Source organism: Cornus florida, unplaced genomic scaffold (assembly GCF_030987335.1).
Source record: "Cornus florida cultivar Cherokee Brave unplaced genomic scaffold, ASM3098733v1 CherokeeBrave_3.0.0_Hap2_Chr02, whole genome shotgun sequence".
NCBI lineage: Eukaryota > Viridiplantae > Streptophyta > Magnoliopsida > Cornales > Cornaceae > Cornus > Cornus florida.
In genome coordinates this window covers 22,205,825-22,230,248 of record NW_026775572.1, presented here as the reverse complement: position 1 = coordinate 22,230,248, position 24,424 = coordinate 22,205,825, and the positions used below count along the sequence as shown (strand labels likewise).

At 35.8% G+C, this 24,424-nt stretch overlaps 2 protein-coding genes across 2 annotated transcripts; both read right to left on the bottom strand.

Moving 5' to 3' along the window:
- Positions 1–1,515: 1,515 nt before the first annotated feature.
- Positions 1,516–2,685, bottom strand: LOC132295824 (F-box/kelch-repeat protein At3g23880-like). Its single transcript, XM_059794097.1, has one exon. The coding sequence runs from the start codon at positions 2,683–2,685 to the stop codon at positions 1,516–1,518; it is 1,170 nt and encodes a 389-aa protein (XP_059650080.1).
- A 13,011-nt stretch (positions 2,686–15,696) lies between these two features.
- LOC132295823 (F-box/kelch-repeat protein At3g06240-like) lies at positions 15,697–16,866 on the bottom strand. The gene has a single exon (XM_059794096.1). It carries the CDS (start codon positions 16,864–16,866, stop codon positions 15,697–15,699), a length of 1,170 nt encoding a protein of 389 aa, XP_059650079.1.
- Between the last annotated feature and the right edge of the window lie 7,558 nt (positions 16,867–24,424).

Here is a 24,424-nt window from a genome sequence, read left to right as displayed (position 1 = left end):
TCACCCATTTCGAAACGCACAAGTAAATAACCAACCAAAACCCACATCAGTTTTCTTCATTCCAATCCAATATGATGCTCCATTCACAATTGCATGCAGGTCTCATACCAGCAAAATAACATGAAGGGGCAACATCAATTCTTCTCCAAGAGTCGGTGCTTAGACTTTAAACATCCATAGGATCTGATTTTTGTAGGGTATATGCATCTCATGCCCCAAGCACAAAATCCTCACAATCTTGTAGTCATCAACTCCGGGGTGGAACCCAAATGCGAGATAGGTAGTCCTATGATGATCCAAATTGGGGGAGTTGATAAATAGAGAATTAGGGAGCGTCTTTACCATAAGCATTAGCTGCCAGCAGTGCCTACATGTCCTGAACTTGCCAAAGCCTGAGTTGCCGACTATACCAAAGTCAGAAGCACAAAAACTGCCTGAGAAGATGATTCATGCATTTCTGTCGGTAAGGTATGTTTTAGGCCCTGCTCCTGATATGTTAAAATTACATGTGACTTTCATTTAAATATACCCAAAATGCAAGAAATCACTAGACAAGCATACAAGCCTATTCTCTGATACATTGGTCAAGAAATCACTAGACAAACATACACACCTTTTCTCTGCTATATTGGATTTGATGCTAGTTCATTGTGTTCTTTATATAATTAAGATTATCTATGTTATCCTCATTACTTGTATGACATCGGGGCAGTTGGAATTTCCACTACACATCAAAATGAAACAATTAAGACCTTCCAAAAAATGCAGATAACTGAATTAATTCATACTCCAAGAGGTGTGGACAGAATATCTACTCAAAAGGGTAGTTGTTGACAGCATATCTAGTCTATTGCATACAAAAAGGAGTGCTTCTTTCTTGTGCCACTGCATGCCTTTGATTGCTTAGGATCGTCATTTTATAGTCTTTTTTGAAGTCTTTTGTTAGTGACTGAGAAGTGTACGAGACGGTACAAGATCGAAAAATGAAGCCAATATTAATATACAGCAGGACACGAAATGAGTTTTGCATTTTGGTGCAGTCCTGGCAGGCAACATGCCACCTGCATCTGGTATTTCAGCTATATAAAGGTAACTTGGAGAACTAAAAAGTTAACATTACACAACCTACTTTTAATTTGCAGACATAATGACCCAATCTTCAAGTTCATATTGTTCAACCGTAGCAATGGCAATAGATTATCATTCAAAAAGGAATTTGATTCAAATTTAATTTTCAAATTAAATCATTATATTTGAACTCCAAAAATAATAATAAAAATAATAATTAATAATAATAATAAAACAGCAGCAGCAATGAACACAAGTCTAATCATATGACAAGATGAGTAAATAACTTATCTCACACCTCTTCTTCTTATCGTTTCTTGGTTTCTTTAATTTTTTTATATTGATACCACCCCTGAAAATCCAGCTGCTTCTTGAGATGTTGTTTTGCTAGTGAATTGTTGCATCATAAAAATCTGCTAGGTCACAATGTACGTCAATTTCTGTTGATCATGTGGAAGAAGAATCTTTCTCACTGAGTAGAATAAGGCTCTCCACATAAGAATGTAAAAATGAAATTCGACAGGCATGGAATCCAAGATCTTCAGCTTGCTTGTTGTCAAGATTGTAAGACACCAAACAATTTTTGTGATTTAGTCGCAGAATCTCACCGTTCCTTCTAAAGCCTATCTTACTCCAATCATTCACATTGGCATCCGAAAAACGAAATGTAAATCGTTTTGTCCAACTTCCCACTTTGCTACACTCCATTGTCCACACATCACACTGATAAGTTTTACCCCCCCAAAAATTATAAAGATAGAGTGATTCCCCCAATACCGCAATTTCTGGTAGTATATGCCGAGCACCATCTGGCAGTATTATCTCTCTAAAAACTTCGTCACCCAAATCGAATTGCAAAAGGTTATAAAGAGAGTTATCACTTTCCCCATTCCCATTTGCAATCCAATAGGCTGCTCCATTCATGATTTCAGGTAGGGCACCAATCCAAATCGTGCATGAAGGGGAGGCAACACTAATTCTTCTCCAAGAATCTGTGGTTAGACTATAAACATTAACAATGAACAAACTATTCTTATCTATTTTTGGTGGGAAGCAAATAATCTCCGCTACCTTGTAGTCATTACCACGGTAGTCGAAGCCAAAGGCCACATAGACACTATAAAAAGCACCCAAAGTGGGATCAAGACTTGGAGGTTCTGGGAGGGTTTTCATTCTTCTAAGTGCTGGGTTCCATAAATATATGGGCGGTCCCAATCTTGATGCCGTTATTGGTCTCCCATACAAACAAACTAAACCATTACAAGACCCACCTACACGTAAGCAACTGATATGTACTGGAAGCTCAGGTTTAAAATACTCACCAAACGATTCATCATCATAACGTATCGCGTGACGCCAGGGACTGTAAATGTCACAACCAGGTTTGTACCTAAGGAGGAAGAGAGAACTGTAGTTGTTGTTGCTCGGGCTTGTTTGATGTTTGAGATGTGACTCAATGAAACTACGATCAGTGATTAGAGAGTACCATGATTTGCAGATTGACCTCACTTGCACTAGTGATTTTACTGGCAATCTAACAAGGATTTGAATCAGGATTTCTTCAGGGAGAGCCAAAAGATTAGATCTTGACGATGCTCTGGTTTTCCCTCTTGCCATTATCTCTATGCTTTCGCAGTTAAACCCTAGGTTATTTCAAAACTTGCGCCCTTCCAAAACAATTTTCTACAAATAAGGTCAAGTTGGGTAATAGATTCGCGTATCCTAGTTCGTATCCTAGTTCGTGTATAATTTGACAGAACCTAGTACTAGACTACTAGGTGTATAAAGATATCGAAACTCAATATATAAATAAAGAAAAAAGACAAACATAAGGAAATGATGATTAAAACAATTTAAAATAATTTGTCACTACATTTAAGACAAATATATAAATAAAGAGGATAAATAAAACAAATTAAACTAAATATTATTAAACCTAAAGTGAGTATTAAAGAGAATAAAAGCATGAAAATAAGTGCATCTCAATAAAGTTTCTAAGTCTCTCATTTTATTTCCTCCTATTTTTTAAAAATAACAAAACTTTTCATCATACTTATAATTAATTTGCGCCCTCCATTTTTTTTTTTTAATTGGGAGTTTCATCTCATTTCTCCCAAGTTGGGTCAAAAAAAAAAAAACTGTTATATTTCTCTTTGAACATTTTTATTTATTTATTTACCTAAATTTTCTTTAAACTGTTTTTAAAAAATTGCCAACTAACAACCGTTTTTTTTTTTTTTTTTTTTAACTATTTTAAAATTTTTAGTAACTCTTAATTTTTCTAGTAATTGTATATACATGGTTATTAATTAGACAATGATATATTATTGTTGAATATTAAATGAGACTTTAATGGTGAAGTATTAAGATATGAGAGTACGCAAGCTAAAAACATAAGCAACCTCAAAATTATTTAAAATAATCCAATGTGGACTAAACCAACGTCATGTTTGGTGTCACATTTGGTGATAATGGGTTGGTCGTTTTATATTATTCTTAATGTATAGGGTATTTTTTTTAGTTAGAAAGCATGGATACTTAAACAAAATTCTAATACAAATTTATGACTTTTCGTCTCAAAAAGTAATAAATATAATTTTTAAATATATATTTTATTATTATTTTGTAGTAATATATTGAAAGGGTTAATTTCAGTAGATTAATAAGAAACCCTAGATTTTGATTTCAAATTTAGAGACGGAAACTTTTATAATCAAACACTAGTTGACTCCTAGCGTTCGTGGGATTTGTTGTTCGGATTGTAAGTTATTTGTCACTTAAATATGTTATAAGCTATGATGTGCCCTATTATGTTCGTCTTTAGGTATTAAGGGCGTAAAATCCAATCTTTAACGAGGCTAGATGGTATAAGCTGAGCGATTCACACTCCAACAGTGATAATCGATACACTGCATATGGTTTACAACATGATAGCTGGTCTTGGACAAAATACTGTCTAGTGTCTGCATATGGTATTTCAACAATTTGAAGCAAATAATTTAACACACAGCTAGTATTGCAGACATAAAAGAATAAAGTTTCAAATTTAATGCTTGCCACCCAAGCAATGGCAAATATAATCGCTCAAAATGTGGAGTCTGATGGAGATTTAATATTGATATTTACATCTTGCCTTTGAGTTAATAAGAAAAAGAAGACACGAGTCGAATACATAATATGTAAATAATTTATCTCACATCTCTTTCTACCCTTTCTTGGTTCCTTTAATTTTTAGCTGAAAGTCACTTTTCAAAATCCAGGCTTCTTGAGATGTTCTTGATGAATAGCTGCGTCATAATAATTAGGGACACTATTTGAGGTTAGGTCATATTTAAGTTAGATGGAGATTTTAATTTTAACTTTCACTTATATCTCAATTTACATTTTGGTCTCAAACACATGCGAATTGATCCTTTTACCTCTCAAATTTTCAATACAAAATTTCTTTAATCTTAAATGACATAAACACCCCTCTACAGTTTCATCTCTTCCGTCTCTTTCATCCACCCCTTCAACCACCGCCACAATCCTCATACCACAACCACCACATACCGCCGCCACAACGCAACCACACCATCTCCATATAACCGCCCTGATTACTCCGTTCTTTCTCTCTACCTGATCAGCCAGAACTCTTGCTGGCACTTATGACAAATCAAGGTTTTAGCTTATCTCTTGTTATGGCTTTTCTTGACATTGTAAGTATAATTTTAATTACATGTATACCACGTATAAATCTAATCAGAACAACATCAAAACATAAACAAAAACAAATTGAATAATAATGAAGTACCACGAATTCAGCATATAATAATACAATTGACCGCAGAGAAGGAAAAAATAAAAAACATTACAATCTGAAGTACAAGCATTTCATGCCAAGAAGGTCCAAAAAAATTATATGCTGTAATATGCCCACCCAAAGTCCAACTTGACAGCAGTTGCTCTCTAACCAGATTTCTTTGTTTTCTTCATTTGGGTCTTAGCATTTCAAATAACTCCGGTGAGATACTTCCGTTTCCACCAGAGAAATGGATGTATCCGCGGAAGGAGACCACAGGAATCTCATTTCTAACGCCGGTGACGGAAGCAAAACAAAACTACTGACGAAGAGGAAGAAATTGTGCTCAACCCCCAGAACGGCGGAAAAATTCAATCGGAAATTGCAGTTTCCGGAGCAGAAGAATGTCCCGGAGGAAGTCCAATAAAGGGCGAGAAAATCCTCAACGGAGACTTCAAATCTACTCAAGAAGAGGAAGAGGAGGAGGAGGAGGCGATTTCCAGAAGATACGCTCACGAAAAAATCTCATATCCCGTTGATTTAAATTGCGATGATTTCTACAAAAATAAAGTGAGTTGTTCGTTGGATGAATCCGCTGAAGTAATTGCAGCTCCGGAATTTTCAGAAATCGAGCTTGAGAAGACAGAAGTTTGCGTTGGAGACCGCGGCAGCGAACCGCCGATGATTGGAAAATAAAGTGAAATTCAAGAAAATCCTCTCCAAAATGACGTTTCTAGTGAAAATACAGCCGTTGAAAACAACGGTGACGTACAAGTTATTCGTCCTCATTCGCAGCTTCCGAAGACGACGACGATTTTCATCCAATGGATCGATCGCGAGTTGAGTGTCGGTGGGATTGCTACTTTGCCAGCAGCATGAAGAAGAAAGCCAGCGGCAGTATATATATGGTTGTTTTGTATTTGTGCGTGTGTGTGTATATATATATCAAAAGTAGTGTGCATATTGATGGGTGAATTGGGAATGATGATGGCCTGAGGAGGAGGAAGAAGAGGGGCAGAGGCGTCTGCTGGGGTAATTAATGGGAGGTCAAAGGATAATATAGTCATTTAATACCTCAAAAGTACTATGATCCATCACAAATTGACATCTGGAGGGTAAGTGAAATGTTAAACCATTAATTCTAATATAAATAAAATTTAAAACCAAAATTTTAATCTAGCCTATAAATAACCTAACCTTAGAGAGTCTATGTAATTTACCCTGATTATCAAGTGTCTCTGCGCCGTCATTGAAAGGGTTACAGAAAAAGTTTCCATATTATGAAAGTTCTAACTTGTCTTATGTTTGTATTTTTCTTGTGATGTTCCAAGTGAATTGCTGCATCTCAAAAAATTCAAAAAATACACCTGTGTAATAATATACCACCTATGTCCCATATTAGAAGTCCACTGTCTCATTCTAAATATGGACATTTAACATGGGAAGAAGGTATTCAATGTTAGATGAATTGTTATCTTACTAGCTATCAATGGCCCATTTCATTATTTCTGTAATTTTAAAATAATAATTATAACTTTTAATTTAATGTTAAATAGTAAGGTCAAATTTAATATTTTATTACCTATAACGACCCAAATCCGGTGAATCCGTTACAAATTCAGGTTCTTGTCCACGTGAACTGGCCGATTCAAGGGTAGTATAGTCATTTTAAGGTTCAATGTGGAATGGCCAGGAGATGGACTGCGAAAGTATAAAATCAAAAACAGATGGCTGTCAAACCAGCAAACCGGTGGAACAACCTGGTCGTCCGAAAGTGCTCAGGAGTGCACTCTTGGCCCTGTTACATGGTTAAGGTACTAGCTCCTCTCAATAACTTTGATACCTAAAATAAATGGCCTCAAACCTGTCCCAAAACATAAATGGATACATAATGACGAACCGCAATTACATCAATGAGGCGAAATCATGAACATCACCAAAAGACCCATTCTCATTCATTCATATACAAAAATATATCAAGTTGATAATTACATAGTCATTGAATGAGGTTTAAAAAAATAACAAGGTTACAACGCCTTTGCAAAGAGGGTTACAATAAAAATACAACTTAGGCTAACATCATAACAAGATGGAAAAAAAACAAAATACAAGTCCACATCTAAACTTGTGGCGACACGTCATCCACAATCTCCTTTCTGTGTCCAAAGGGGTGAGCTAAACAGCCCAGCAAAGATTGCCTACTAAAGTACACCCCTTGTAATCCCGTGAATCAAACCCAAAGAAAGTGAAAGGAAGAAGAGTGACCATGCAAATTTGGGGAAGATAATGGAAGTAATACATGAACTTCATTTTCGTAACCACAATTGATGCAATCCAATGCAATGTCCTTCCTCACTTCCAACACACTCTCACACACGCACACCGAAACCATTAATACAACCCGGCACGAGGCGATTACTCGTCACCACAAAGGAAGATTGGCTAGCTATCTTGACCTAGAGCGACTCCCTAGCGTCATTTGGGGCCTGGGTAGCTCAACCGTACACAAGGCCATCTCCTTGTGCTCCCTCTAGGCTATATTAACCACACAGGCACAAGACGACTCCTTGTCGTCCGATTTTCGCAAACTTTTTCACAAAACTTTGTAAAATGATTTATCACATCCCTTTAGCCCACACACTCACTCAATGTCATTGATATGCATGCTTTATGTTAAATCATCAATTCATCATATATGGAGAATCATCTTCTAACTAGCATTTTCATGTAGGAATTACACAATGGAAACTATATAGATAATCATTGAAGCAATTTTATCAATCTTTTGGCATGCATTGCAATAAATAAACTAAATCATCTTCTACTTAGCATGGTTTACTCACATTAAGTACAATCAACCCATAACATCACTTTTGTCAATAATCATGATCAATAACTTCAAAGTAAACATATGGGTATGTAGTAAGTACACAATTTATCACATAGATTCACTTGGTCATAAAGTTTCACACTTCCATCAACATTTAACATAGAAATCTACTTCTAAAAACATTCAAAAATAAATATATCACACAGGTTTCATGCTTAGCATACTTTTGCACACAAAGACAATTAACACCAACAGGTTAGTGGCACAGCACTATCAGACCCCTACTTCCCAAAGGAAGGTCAGGGGTTCGAGCCTCCATGGAGGCATGGGTGTGTGAGTACCGAGAAAAAAAAAAAAACACAATTATGAACTCACAAAAATTAAAGAATTTATAACTTAGACTTCCCTACCTCTCAACGAATATTTAACCAAGCCCTAGCCTCAATTTTGAAATCCCCCAAATGCATGCAACATTGGTATCAAAATGAAGGCCTTGATTTCTAGAACAAACTTTTCTTCTTGGTCCAAGCCTAAATCATACTCTTAAGGACTTCAAATCTATGAATTTGTAAGTGGGTACATGTATTTTAGAGAAAGAAAGAAAATATAAAGTGAACGTAACCACTCAGGACATTAATATGAAGAGGAACTTTTGTAAAATTATATTACTCCTTTAGTTCAATTCAAGTATGAGAAATCCAATCTTTAACCAGTCTTGGTCTATGGACATATGGAAGTATGTAGCGCAGCAAGTGATGACATCTAATCCTAGTCAGGGTTAGCCTGGTGGCACTCCTAATTATGTCGTGAATGCAAATATAGTGATTGCAAAAAACTTGTGTGGATGGCACTGCATACAACAATGCAGATCTGAAATTCACATAAATAATGCACTGCATACAACAATGCTATATAGCACCGTAGTTGGTCTTGCACTTTGCTGCAGCCAGCCGTGACAGACAACATATATACTATTTGCATATGGTAATTCAACAAGATCCTATGTACTTTGAGAATTAATAAAATTAACACATTGTATTGCAGACATAAACGAATGAAGTTACAAATTCGATCAAAATGAGGATTCTATTGCAGATATAATTTTGATATTCACAATTGCCTTTGAGTCGATGTATTCTCTTAAAAAGAAAAAAAGAGAAGCAGTAGACAAAAGTCTAATAATATAACAAAATGAGTAAAAAATTTATCTCACCTCTCGTCCTACCCTTTCCTGGTTTCTCAAAATCCATGCTGCTTCGAGTTGTTCCTTGTAAATAGCTTCATCTCCTTTTCAATTTCTGCAGGCTAATTCACATTGTTGATTTCCATTATCATCAAGTGGAAAAAGACTCTTTCCAACATCAAGTTGAATTAAACTCTCCACATAATAATATGCACAGAAGGTCAGATAATTTACATTGATTCCTAAATCCTTGGCTCTTTGGGTCTTAAAATTATAAGATACCAAATCGTTCATGAGCTTCACTTTTAGCAGTTCACCACTCCTTCTCAAGCATAGCAGCTTACCTACTATGCCCCGTGAGTTAACAGTAAATCATTTTGTCCAAGAACCCATTTTGCCACACTCCATTGTCCATATGTCACAACATTCACTCCCTTCAAATCGAAAAGAACCGAACAGTGATTTCCCCAAAACAGGGGTGTAAGGATAACTACATGTAGCACCATCTGGCAGCATTACCTCCTCAAAAACCTCATCACCCATTTCGAAACGCAATACTAAAAAATCAAAACCCTCATCAGTTTTCTTCCTTCCAACCCAATATGCCGCTCCATTCACAATTGCAGGTCTCATACCAGCAAAATAACATGAAGGGGAAACATCAATTCTTCTCCATCAGTCGGTGCTTAGACTATAAACCTCAGTTAGGAACTGATTTCTGTAGGGTAAATATCTCATGCCCCAAACACAAAATCATCACTACCTTGTAGTCATTAAGTCCGGGATGGAACCCAAATGCTAGATAGGTAGTCGAAGAATGATGCAAATTGGAGTCCACAATTAGAGAATTAGGGAGGGTCTTTACATTTCTAAGTGCTGGGTTCCAAAAGCATACGGCACCTGTGTGATCATTGGACAAGCATATGAGCCCATTACAGGACCCCTGCATCCAAATATGTTTGTGGGATTCGTTGCCCGGATTGTAAGCTATTTGTCACTTAAGTATGTTTTGTAATCTTGTGAAAAAGAAGCAGAGTCCTAGCCGTCATATACCAAATCTATTGTATAGCATAAAAACCAAAACACACAAAAAGCTATTTTGAATAAGGGTTAAAATTCCAAAAAAAATAATATAAAAAATAAAAATACCCCAACTCCCAGTAAAATTAAAAAATCTCTTGAACTAACAGAACTTAAGCTATTCCAAATCCGTGACCGAGCCGTTAAATGGGTTGTGAAGTGTTAAAATTTAATGTTACTATTTAATATTGAATTAAAAGATATAATTATTATTTTAAATTACAAAAATATTAATTAAAAGCTATTAAATTACATTTGACTTGCTTAGGAAGTCACAGTAGTGAAAGGTAATGTACCCATGAGTTAAATTTGCAGTATAAGATTTTGTTTATAGAAAAAGATGTGCCAACCATACATCAACAGCTGATGCAGTATAACAGAAAATAATCAAGACATTAAAGTTATGAATAGATTTTATTTTTTATTTTATAATTTACAACTTGTGTACAAATTTTATTTTTTATATGTAGGAACATAACTTGTTCTTAAAGGAAATTGTGTAGGTCAAATGGATGAGAAGTTGAACACCACAACTTTTAATGACAGCATTGACTGGCAACACAGTACAGGTAGTTTAGGTAGAGACAGCCTTGCCTAAGCTTCCTAAACTACTACAAGCCTGAGCTGCCAGCAGTGCCTACATGTCCTGAACTTGCCAAAGCCTGAGTTGCCCACTATACCAAAGTCAGAAGCACAAAAATCGATTGGGGAGATGAATCAAGCAAAATTCTGTCGGTAAGTTATGTTTTAATGCCCTGCTCCTGATATCTTTAAATTACAGGTGAATTTTACTTGAATCTATCGAAAATGCAAGAAATCCCTACACAAGCATACAAGCCTATTCTCTGCTACATTGGTCAAGAAATCACTAGACAATCATGCAAACCTTCTCTCTTCTACATTGTTGGATTTGATGTTAGTTAAATGTGCTATTTATATAATTAAGATTATCTATGTTATCCTCATTACTCGTATGACCTCAAGGCGGTGAGAATTTCCGCTACACATCAAAATCAAACAAGACCTTACAAAAAATGCAGATAACTGAATTAATTCTTTATTTTGGTGAACAAGACTACCAACTAGATGCAGAGGATGAGCTTCTTCATCAATATTAATAGAATTGGCCATTCATGCTCTAACAGGTATAGATGAAGTCAAGTACACCTTCACATTATGGGTGTTGACAGCATATCTAGTCAATATTCGTATTGCATACAAAAAGGTGATATACTAACATAACAGGACATTCAGAAATTCGACAGGGAAGGAATCCAAGATCCTTAGCTTGCTTGTTTTCAAGATTGTAAGACACCAGACAATTTTTGTGATTTAGTCGCAGAATTTTGCCGTTCCTTCGAAAGCCTACCTCACTTCAATCATTCACATTCCCATCCAAAAAACGAAATGTAAATCACTTTGTCCAAGTTCCCACTTTGCTACACCCCATTGTCCACACATCACACTGATAAATTTTACCCTCCCAAAAATTATAAAGATAGAGTGATTCCCCCAATACCGCAATTTCTGGTAGTCCATGCTGACTACCATCTGGCAGCATTGTCTCTCTAAAAAATTCATCACACAAATCGAATTGCAAAAGGGTATAAAGAGAGTTCTCACTTTTCCCATTCTCATCTGCAATCAACTAGGCAGCTCCATTCATGATTTCAGGTTGGGCACCAATCCAAATCCTACATGAAGGGGAGGCAACACTAGTAATTCTTCTCCAAGAATCTGTGCTTAGACTATAAACATTTGTTGAAATATCTTTATTATTATTATTATTAGCCTTTTATTAGGTGTTTTATATAAGATCCCTATAATCATGGGATCACGTAGATAAGATCCCTGTAATTATGGGATCCCGTAGATAAGATCCCCATAATCATGGCATCACGTAGATTTTGGCAAATTTTCAGTCTTTCTTTGATTTGGATTCCTTTCTTTGTGCCCTATTCTTGTATATAAATATAGATCTTGGCTCTCGGTTTAAGTAAGCCAAAACCCAAAACTTCTTCTTTTTGGTATCAGAGCAAAACAAAAACATTCGCCTCCCCTTCTTCTTACCCAACGCCACCACCATCTCTCTCCCTCTCTCCATTTTCCCTCACCTCCGGCGCACCTCCATCTCCTCCCACCCCTTGCGCTGGACCCCTCGGGTAAGCATCTGTTTTTGACTCCTTTTAGGGGAATTCCCTTGCGTTTTTTTATGATCTAAGGGTCCTTCTAGTGTTTTTTTTTTTCTTTGTGGGCTGCCGGTGTTTGTTCAGCAGCATATTCGGAGGAAAGCGCCAATTTTTCCGGCCTTGTTTTTCCCTTTCCTCCTCCTTCGACGTGTGAACCAGCCTTAGTTTGATACTATGAGTGATTCTTGTAGACAAAATGACACTTTATCTTCGGGCCATGGCCGCACTACCGCAATAGCTGATACTATTGGTGGGTATACTACTCCACAGATTGTTGTCCCTCCTGCTTCAACTCCTTCCAGACCATCTTTTCAGGACTTCAAACAGTTACAGTCCCAGATTGGTCAGGAGCAGTTCGGAGCCTTATCTACCAGGCCGGCACTTCTACTCCCACGACTACTATAGCTACAGGTACTCCTTCTGATTATCATGTTAAAGCGGGAAAACCTACTTAGGTTCTGAATTCCAGAGCCAATGATCACATGACTGGTGAGTTGTAATTATTTTCTACTCCCATTACCCCTGTTAATCAAGCTATTAGTCAAGCCGATGGGTCAACCAACCACCATTATTCGTAGCAAAGGAAATGTTCATCTATCCCCCTAATATTATTTTGCTATCTGTTTTTTATGTTCCAAACTTTGCATTTAATCTTCTATCGGTTAGCAAACTTGCCAAATCACTAAATTATGCAATGATTTTCTTTCATCATTACTGTCTTTTAAAGGACCTGTGTTCGAAAAGGATTTTTGCCAGGGTATATGAGCACGATAGCCTCTACTACTTTAGGGATCTTCCACTGACAACTCCTCCACTTGCTTCAAGCCTTCAATCCTCTGTTCTTCCAGTTTTCAGGCCTTATGATTTTTCTTTTCAAACTTTAAGTTTATGGCATGCTCGCCTTGGGGATGTAAACTTTCAGTATTTATGTCTACTTTTCCCTTCATGAATAAGGTTAGGGTTAGCCTGGTGACACTCCGAATTATTATGTAGCGAATGCAAATATGGTGACCACTAAAAACTTGTGTAGAAGGCACTACATACAGGGGCGGAGCTAGGGGTGGGCCAGCAGGGGCATGGCCCCCCTAAACTTTCTTACAAACTTCATTTATGCCTCTAAATATTAATTACTTTGCATATATTACCCCTAAAATTTATTAAAAATTTCAATTCCCCCCTCCCCCCTCTTTTTTCAAAAGACTTGTATATTGACCTAAAATAGAGAATTTGAAAATAAATTTAGTTTGTGTCTCCTTAAAATTTAGTAATTTTTCAACTTGGACTCTTTTAACTATATTTTTAAAAGCTCAAATTTAAAAAATTTTACAATTTGTGTATAAAATTTTCTCACTTTAATTAGAACCTCAAATTTCTGGCTCAGCCCCTGACTACATACAACGATGAAGATAGCTAGAGTTGTCTGAAATCCACTTATACAAATTACAATCTTATGGGTACATACCTAAATGGTGTCCTTGGACATGGAACTCTAGAAGGTTGAGTCTATTTAGACTTGGCAACATCCTAAAGCATACAACACTATATACCTTTTAAAAAATAAAGCTTAAAATCAGTATATTGCACTAGGCTCACTATCTGCATATGATAATTCAACAACATCATATGTAGTTGGAGAATTCACACATTGTATTGCAGACATAAACGAATCAAGTTTCAAATTAATGCTGGCCACTGTATCAGTGAAAAATATCATCGTACTCTCCACGTAAGAATATGCACAGAAGGTCAGAAAATTTGCATTGATTCCTAGATGCTTGGTCTCAAAATTATAAGATGCTAGATCATTCTTGAGGTTTAGTTGTAGGCTTGTAGCAGTTCACAGCTCTTTCTCAAGCCTAGTAGCTTCAAAGATATGTCCCAGAAATTAATAAATAGTTGTAAATCATTTTGTCCACGAACTCATTTTGCCACACCACACTCCATTGTCCATAACATGCACTCCCATCCAAATTACAAATTCCGAAAAACTACAGTGATTCCCCCAAAACTGGGGTTTATGGATAACAGTATTGAGCAGCATTACCTCCTCAAAAACTTCATAACCCATTTCGAAACGTACAAGTAAATAACAAACCAAAACCCTCATCAGTTTTCTTCATTCCAATCCAATATGCCACTCCATTCACAATTGCATGCAGGTCTCATACCAGCAAAATAACATGAAGGGGCAACATCAATTCTTCTCCAAGAGTCGGTGCTTAGACTATAAACATCCGTATGATCTGATTTTTGTAGGGTATGTGCATCTCATGACCCATGCACAAAATCCTCACAATCTTGTAGTCATCAACTCCGGGGTGGAACCCAAACACAAGATAGGTAGTCCTATGATGATCCAAATTGGAGGAGTTGATAAATAGAGAATTAGGGAGGGTCTTTACTACAAGCATTAGCTGCCAGCAGTGCCTATATGTCCTGAACTTGCCAAAGCCAGAGTTGCCGACTATACCAAAGTCAGAAGCACAAAAACTGCCTGAGAAGATGATTCCAGCAATTCTGTCGGTAAGGTATGTTTTAAGGCCCTGCTCCTGATATGTTAAAATTACAGTGACTTTCATTTAAATATACCAAAAATGCAAGAAATCACTAGACAAGCATACAAGCCTATTCTCTGATACATTGGTCAAGAAATCTCTAGACAAACATACAAACCTTTTCTCTGCTACATTGGATTTGATGCTAGTTCATTGTGTTCTTTATATAATTAAGATTATCTATGTTATCCTCATTACTTGTATGACATCGGGGCTGTTGGAATTTCCACTGCACATCAAAATGAAACAATTAAGACCTTCCAAAAATGTAGATAACTGTATTAATTCATGCTCCAAGAGGTGTTGACAGAATATCTATTCAAAAAGGAGGTGTTGACAGCATATCTAGTCTATTGCATACAAAAAGGAGTGCTTCTTTCATGTGCCCCTGCATGCCTTTGATTGCTTAGGATTGTCATTTTATAGTCTTTTTTGTAGTCTTTTGTTAGCGAGTGAGAAGTGTACGAGACGGTACAAGATCGAAAAATGAAGCCAATATTAATATACAGCAGAACAGGAAATGAGTTTTGCACTTTGGTGCAGCCCTGGCAGGCAACATGCCACCTGCATCTGGTATTTCAGCTAATATGAAGGTAACTTGGAGAACTAAAAAGTTAACATTACACAACCTACTTTTAATTTGCAGACATAACAGCCCAATCTTCAAGTTCATATTGTTCTACCGTAGCAATGGCAATAGATTATCATTCAAAAAGGAATCTGATGCAAATTTAATTTTCAAATTAAATCAATATATTTGAACTCCAAAAAAAATAATAAATAATAAAAATAACAAAACAACAGTAGCAATGAACACAAGTCTAATCATATGACAAGATGAGTAAATAACTTATCTCACACCTCTTCTTCTTATCGTTTCTTGGTTTCTTTAATTTTTTAATATTGATGCCACCCCTGAAAATCCAGCCGCTTCTTGAGATGTTGGTTTGCTAGTGAATTGTTGCATCATAAAAATCTGCCAGGTCACAATGCACGTCAATTTCTGTTGATCATGTGGAATAAGAATCTTCCTTAGGAAGTAGAATAAGGCTCTCCACATAAGAATGTAAAAATGAAATTCGACAGGCATGGAATCCAAGATCTTCAGCTTGCTTGTTCTCAAGATTGTAAGACACCAGACAATTTTTGTGATTTAGTCGCAGAATCTCACCGTTCCTTCTAAAGCCTATCTTACTCCAATCATTCACATTGGCATCCGAAAAACGAAATGTAAATCGTTTTGTCCAAGTTCCCACTTTGCTACACTCCATTGTCCACACATCACACTGATAAGTTTTAGCCCCCCAAAAATTATAAAGATAGAGTGATTCCCCCAATACCGCAATTTCTGGTAGTATATGCCGAGCACCATCTGGCAGTATTATCTCTCTAAAAACTTCGTCACCCAAATCGAATTGCAAAAGGGTATAAAGAGAGTTCTCACTTTTCATATTCACAGATGCAATCCAATAGGCAGCTCCATTCATGATTTCAGGTAGGGCACCAATCCAAATCTTACATGAAGGGGAGGCAACACTAATTCTTCTCCAAGAATCTGTGCTTAGACTATAAACATTAACTATGAACAAACTATTCTTATCTAATTTTGGTGGGAAGCAAATAATCTCCACTACCTTGTAGTCATTACCACGGTAATCGAAGCCAAAGGCCACATAGACACTATAAAAAGCACCCAAAGTGGGATCAAGACTTGGAGGTTCGGGGAGGGTTTTCATTCTTCTAAGTGCTGGGTTCCATAAATATATGGGCCATCCCAATCTTGATGCAAATATCGGTCTCCCAGACAAGCATACTAAACCATTACAAGACCCACATACAGATAAGTAACTGATATGTACTGGAAGCTCCGGTTTAAAATACTCACCAAACGATTCATCATCATAACGAATTGCGTAACGCCAGTGACTGTAAATGTCACAACCAGGTTTGTACCCAAAGAGGAAGAGAGAACTGTAGATGTTGTTGCTCGGGCTTGTTTGATGTTTGAGATGTGACTCAATGAAGCTACGATCAGTGATTAGAGAGTACCATGATTTGCAGATTGACCTCACTTGCACTAGTGATTTTACCGGCAATCTAACAAAGATTTGAATCAGGATTTCTTCAGGGAGAGCCAAAAGATTAGATCTTGACGATACTCTTCTTTTCCCCCTTGCCATTATGTCTAAGCTTTCGCAGTTAAACCCTAGCTAGGTTATTTAAAAACTTGCGCCCTTTCAAAACAATTTTCGACAAATAAGGTTAGGCTGGGTATAGGACATGATTCGTGTATCCTATAATTCGGGTATAATTTGATAACGATATCGAATTCTAAAAAGAAACAAATATATAAATAAAGAAAAAGACAAACATATAAATAAAGGAAGGAAAGGATTAAAACTATTTTAAATTAATTTGTCTCTACGTTTACGACAAATATATAATAAATAAAGAGGATAAAGAAAAAGATTATACTACACATTATAAAACCTAGAGTGACTATTAAAGAGAATAAAAGCATGAAAATAAGTGCATGTCAGTAAACTTTCTGAGTGTTTCATTTTATTTCTTCCTATTTTTAAAAAATAACAAAACTTTTCATCATACTTAATTTGTACCCTCCAAATTTTTTTTTTCGGAGTTTCATCTCATTTCTCCCAAGTTGGGTCAAAAATAAATAAATAAATAAATAATTTGAAAACTGTTATATTTCTCTTTGAACATTTTTTTTTTTACCTAAATTTTCTTAAAACAGTTTTAAAAAATTTGTCAACTAACAAATTTTATTTTTTTACTCTTTTAAAATTTTTAGTAACTCTTTATTTTTCTGGTAATTATATATACATGGTTTGTTATTAATTAGACAATGATATATTATTGTTTAATATTGGATTAGACTCTAATGGTGAAATATTAGATACGAGAGTATCAACCTCAAAGTTATTTAAAACAATCTGATGTGGACTAAACCACGTCATGTTTTTTTTTATTTTTTAATTGGTACTCTCGTACACATATTTTCACTGAGGCTCTCCTAACCTCCTTTGAAAAGTAGGAATTTGATACTGCTAGACCACTTATTTGTTGGTAAACCACGTCATGTTTGGTGTCACATTTGGTGATAAACATTGTATATTATTCTTATAGAGTATTTTTTTTAATTAGGAAGCATGGATAGTTAAACAAAATTCTAATACAAAATTATGACTTTCTGTCTCAAAAAGTAATAAATATGATTTTTATATATATAGATTTTATTATTTCATAATAATATATTTAAAGGGTTAATTTCATTAAATTAATAAGAAACCCTAAATTTTGATTTCAAATATAGAAACGGGAACTTTTATAATCAGACAGTCTTGTGGGATTCAATGCTCAAATTGTAAGTTATTTGTCACTTAAATATGTTTTGTAATAGTCCTAGTCGTCATATACCAAATCTATTGTATAGCATAAAAACCAAGCCACACAGAAAGCTATTCTGAATAAGGGTTAATTCCAAACAAAAAAAAAAAATACCCCAACTCCCAGTAAAATAAAAATTCTCTTGAACTAACAGAACTTAAGTTATTCCAAATCCGTCACCTAGTCATTAAATAGGTTGTGAAATGTTAAAATTTAATGTTATTATTTAATATTAAATTAAAATTTATAATTATTATTTTAAATTACAAAATACTACAAAGTGTTTACAAAAATATTAATTAAAAGCTATTGAATTAAATTTGACTTGCTTAGGAAGTCACAGTACTGAATGATAATGTACTCATGAGTTAAATTCGTAGTATAAAATTTTGTTTATAGAAAAAGATGGGCAAACCATACATCAGCAGATGATGCAGTATAATAGAAAAGAATCAAGACATTAGTGTTAACTTATGAATAGATTTTATTTTTATTTTAATAATTTTAAAAGGAGATAATGCATTAATTGTATATTTGTATGTCGAGACAGTCATGCTAGGTGTCTCGCACACCTTGCTTCTTGATTGGTGAAGTTGGGCAAGGAGAAATTATTATACCGTGCTAGATTACATGATCCCACCCAGTCTGACTTCTTGATTGATTGATGAGTATTGTACTCGTGAGTTAAATTTGTAATATAAGATTTGCAATTACTTTGGAAGTCACAGTAGTGAAAGGTAATGAACTCATGAATTAAATTTATTCCATAAGATTTTGTTTATAGAAAAAGATGGGACAACCATACATCAGCAGCTGATGCAGTACAACAATTAACAGAAAAGGATCAAAATCACTTATGAATAGATTTTATTTTTTATTTTATAATTTACAACTTGTGTACAAATTTTATTTTTTTATGTATAGTAACACAACTTGTTCTTAAAAGGAAATTGTGTAGGTCAAATGGATGAGAAGTTGAACACCACAACTTTTAATGACAGCATTAAGCTTCCAGCAGGGCCTGCATGTCCTGACCTTGCCAAAGCCTGAGTTGCCGACTATACCAAAGTCAGAAGCCACTTGCATCTAGCTGCTATTTCAGCAATATAAAGGTAACTTGGACAGCCAAAAAGTTTAACATTACACAACCTTCAAATTGATGCTGTTCAACCATAGCAATGGCAATACATTATCACTAAAGAAAGAATCTCCTGCAAATTTAATTTTCAAACTACATCTGCCACTAAATCAATGTATATTTTAACTGGAGAAAAAAAAAAAAAAAAAAAAAAAAAACACACAGCAGCAGCGGAACACAAATCTAATAATTAGACAAGATGAGTAAATAACTTATCTCACCTCTTCTTCTTATCATTTCTTGATTTCTGTACATTAATGGCACCCCTCAAAATCCAGCTGCTTCTTATGATGTAGTGTTGCTAGTGAATTCCTGCATCACAAAAATCTGCTAGGTCACAATGTCTATTTCTGTTACGATGTGGAATAAGAACCAAATAGAATTAGACTCTCCACATAAGAATGTAAACACGAAAGCATGGACTCCAAGTTCCTTAGCTTGCTGATTCTGAAGATTATAAGACACCAGATTGTTTTGGGGATTTACTTGCAGAATTTCGCCGTTTCTTCTAAAGCCTATCTGCCTGAAATTCAGATCCGAAAATTTAAAAGTAAATCGTTTTGTCCAAGTTCCCACTTTGCTACCCTCCAGTAATGTCCATACATCACACTCAGAAAATTTAGTCCGACCAAAATTATAACGATAGAGTGAATCCCCCAATACAGCAATTTGTGGTTGCCAATGCTGAGCACCATCTGGCAGCATTATCTCTCCAAAAACTTCATTACCATGATTTCAGGTTGGCAACCACAAAACAAACATGAAGGGGAAGCAACACTAATTCTTCTCCAATTTTGCTGTTGTTAGGTTGCTCTTGATCATGAGGAATTTACATATGACATATGAGTATTACTTTTGCTTCCCAAATCCCAAATGTTCAAATGACATGATCTGTAAATCAAAGCTTAATACCCTTTGGCTTGTATATGTCCTGAAGCACTTGTCGTCAGCCCAGCAATGGCTCATAAACAACATTGTTATGACAGTAACTTTTGCCACCAACTATAAACAGCCATGCCTAAGCGTGAATTGCCACCACTTTCTCATGTCCCAAAACTACCACAAGCCTGAGCAGCCTGAATTGCCTAAATGTTCGGAACTTGCTAAAGCCTGAGTTGCCGACTATGCCAAAGTCAAAAGCGGAAAAAAAAACCTGAGTAGATGATTCATGCAATTCTGTTGGTAAGTTGGCATTGCCCTGCTCTTGATTATGTTTAAATTACATGTGACTTTCATTTTAGTAACGATAATGCAAGAAATCACTACACAATCATACAAGCCTATTCTCTGCTACACAAAAATCACTAGACAAACATGCCAGCCTTTTCTCCACTACACTGGATTTGATGCAAGTTCATTATGCTCTTTATATCAGGGCTGCCTACACATCAAAAATCAAACAAGACCTTACAAAAAATGCAGATAACTGGATTAATCATTTATTTTGGTGAACAAGACCACCAACTAGATGCAGAGGATAAGCTTCTTCATCTATATTAATAGAATTGGCCATTCATGCTCCAAGATGTATAGATGAAGTCAAGTACACCTTCACATTAAAGGTGTTGACAGCATATCTAGTCAATATATGTATGGCATACAAAAAGGTAATACACATAACAGAAAATTCAGTACACCCTTAAAATCCTTCTTTAGTTCTTTTTGTCCTGACTGGCAACATGCCACCTGCATATGATATTTCAGTTTAGCCTCGTACGCCTAGTGTAGGTTTTTAGGATAGCCTTAGGGCGGTCTGCATCATCTCTCTTATTTTCAGGAGCAGTAGAAATAGTCGGAGGTGTATGCTCAGGACCACCGGGTTGGTTAGTGGCAGCACTCATTGGTGTGGAGTATTTCTGGCTGTTTTCGCTGGTACTCATTGGTGTAGAGCTCTGTTCATTGTTGGCTGAATCTGTTGAAAACGTTTTCTTTCCTGTCCTTGCCTCAGCGCCAAAATCTCTCCCAGCAGTACTAACGGTTGCAAACTCAAGCTCAGGATCCCCAGGTTGGTTGCTGGCATTCACTGGTGTGAATTCTTTTTGTTCTCCACTCATCCCATCAGGGGAAGCTATTTCCTGACATATTGGGTTGAGTCTGTCTAATCCGGCTAAAGTCACAAGCGATTTACAATAAGCCTCGAGGATCTCCTCCTTTTCTGAATTCATGCTATCATCTGAATATGTGTTCGCCATTAAATTTGACTCAATCCGCATCAATCCTTCTGTCAAGGATTCACCATTGCTTTGTTCGTTGCTGGCTGAATCTATTGGAGGTGGCAATGATTCTGATTGCTGCTGCAAAATCAGAATCTGCAATACGAGAGCAAGTAAGATTTCACCACTGAGGCACATTTCAGATAATTATTCAAACAGAAGTTAATGGATGCTTGCCTTCTTTTCAAATTCACTTGAGAGCAACTGGAGCATCAAAACCTCCTCTTTCTTCGGAAGAGAGAGACCAACATCTACAGGTACACTAGAAGGTGCCTGATTCACATCCGCAAGTCCTTCATCAGTGAGCCTCTCAATCCGAGCCGTGCATACTGATATAGCCTCCTTGCAATAGTCAATGGCCTTATAAATCCTGTTGCATTTTGCCATACACAGAAATAGTTTGAAATTTCTGAGTGCTTCAAGTGAAGGCTATGATCAGTTGAAAGGAGGGGAGACTTATATGCCTAGAAATTATCATATATATATATATATATGCAACACACAGAAGTAGCAGTAAAAAAATTTGATAATAAATGGAACGGATACAGATGAGCAATGCGTTGATTGTCTTCTTCAACTAAATTTCTCAGAATGGATAGTGCTTTCTCATAGTGCTTGTAAGAATCCAAGTCCCCTGCAAAATATGAAGCATACATTCAGGTTCAAAAAATACAATCTTCCCACGACGAGTTCAAATTAATAGTATAGGACAGCTTACCTTTTTTTAGTGCCACCTCCCCAAGGGCAGATAAGATGTCCACCTTCTCCTTCGAGTCACTGGGATTCTCTTCTTCAATTTTCCATGCAGTAAGTAGAAATTCCCTTGCTGAATCCAGATCTTCTGTATTTCCTTTACACTCAATACCTTTAATCATGAAAAACAAAAAACCCGGCTACAATTAGAAAGTTCATAATCAGTAAACATTGATGCAACTGATGTATCACACCCTTTATGTGGCCTAATATATGCATATATATAATCCCATCAAAAGACCACCCTTTATTAAATTCATTTATAGATGCATACTTTTGCATTAATGCTGATGCATAAAAGACATGGATGAGATTCAATAGCAGAATCTGACAAAAAATCACTTATTCAACATTGATTTGAGTAGAAGAATACAATTAAAATTCACTAGTTTTCACATCTCACCAATAAGGGACATAGGAACCAATAATTTAATTTTCTCTATCCATGGAATTAACATAGAGAGAACAGCACTAACCATCATTATAAGTAGGAATGTCAAGTTTTTTCGCAACTATAGTTGAATGCACAAGGTAATCTGCCTCCATTGGCACAGCTTCAGTCATTAGATCATCATCTATACGAAATTGAGATTGCAGGGCAAGACCGCATCTAAATTCTACAGAGCCAATTTGACCAAATATGGGATATTTGTCCACCCTGAACCACATAGAAAATTTAAGAGTTTGAATTGTTTCACTACCAATAAGCTTGTGTGTGCAAAGAAATGATTCACAAACTCATATCATGTAATGTATGTGTGTTTACCGGCACTTCTTATCCCGGTTCCAGGATGATGCTTATTGTCAATTGAACGCCACCTCAGTTCTAGGAAAATTACTTCCATTTTTGCAGGTGACAAATGATTTAGGTGGAAAAAAAAAAAAATTTTCGATGTCGAAGAACCTAAAATGATCTAATTGCATATATAAATAATATAAGGACAATGAATTATATATGAGATATTTATCACCACAGTTTAGTATTATAGAGGCCGCTATTCCATTTTTAGTCATGAACCCTTGATTAAGAGCACAATAAACTCGTTAAAAATGGATTCAAACTTGAAACAGATTGAAACAAGACCTGAATAATAGAAGCATCAAAGAAACATACATAGCATAACAAAACAGAGCAAGATCATTTGTGGAAAAAAATTATTGCTGTCAAAGAACCTAAAATAATCTAATTGGAGATAAATAAAAAAATATAAAAAAAAAAAGCAGAATGAATTATATATGAGACACTTATATCTGCAATTTAGTATTATAGAGGCACCTATTCCATTTTTAGTCAACAAACCTTGATTAAGAACATCATAAACTTTCATATATATATAAAAAAATGTCTGAACTATGTTTAAACAAGAGAGAGACAAAGAGAGAGAGAGAGAAGAATCAAAGAAACATACATAGAAAACAATAAACAGAGCAACGAAGCTAGCTAAGTTCTTGAATGTGGCTGGCTCAAGAACCCATTCTTGAATTGTATTTGAAGGAAAATAATCAAGGAGAAAACAATAAAACAAGATCAAATTAAGAAATACTAACGACTATTCCATTTTCAGTCAACAACCCTTGATTAAGAACATCATAAACTTTCATATATAAATAATAAATGTCTGAACTATGTTTAAACAAGAGAGAGAGAAAGAGAGAGAGAGAGAAGAATCAAAGAAACATACATAGAAAACAATAAACAGAGCAACGAAGCTAGCTAAGTTCTTGAATGTGGCTGGCTCAAGAACCCAATCTTGAATTGTATTTGAAGGAAAATAATCAATGAGAAAACGATAAAACAAGATCAAATTAAGAAATACTAACAACTTCTTATGAGCACGATTGAAAAATTCGAAGGCGGCGGAAAATTTCTGATTTCGGAAAGCACTCATTCCTTTTTCGATCAAATCACCAGCATCGGCAATGACGGGATCAATATAGTCAGTTTCCGTTTCCTGGGACGGAGCTTCCTTCAACGATGATGATGATGCCATTCTTCAGCATTCACAATTGTCAAATCTTTCTTTCTCTTTCTCTTTCTCTCTCTTCTCTCTCCTCTCTCTCTTCTCTCCTCTCTCTAAACAAGAAACGCATAGTATACTGGTGCAGATATTTTAATGGGTTTTGCTCACAATCTGTCTCTTTTTTCTCTTCTCTCTCCCCTCTCTTCTCTTCTCTCTCTCTCTTCTCTCTTCCCTCTTCTTTCTGAGCAAGTGTATACCGCAATAG

Bases quoted from the DNA above. Each gene is read 5' to 3' on its own strand.
- LOC132295824 (XM_059794097.1), bottom strand. From the start codon at position 2,685: ATGGCAAGAGGGAAAACCAGAGCATCGTCAAGATCTAATCTTTTGGCT.
- LOC132295823 (XM_059794096.1), bottom strand. From the start codon at position 16,866: ATGGCAAGGGGGAAAAGAAGAGTATCGTCAAGATCTAATCTTTTGGCT.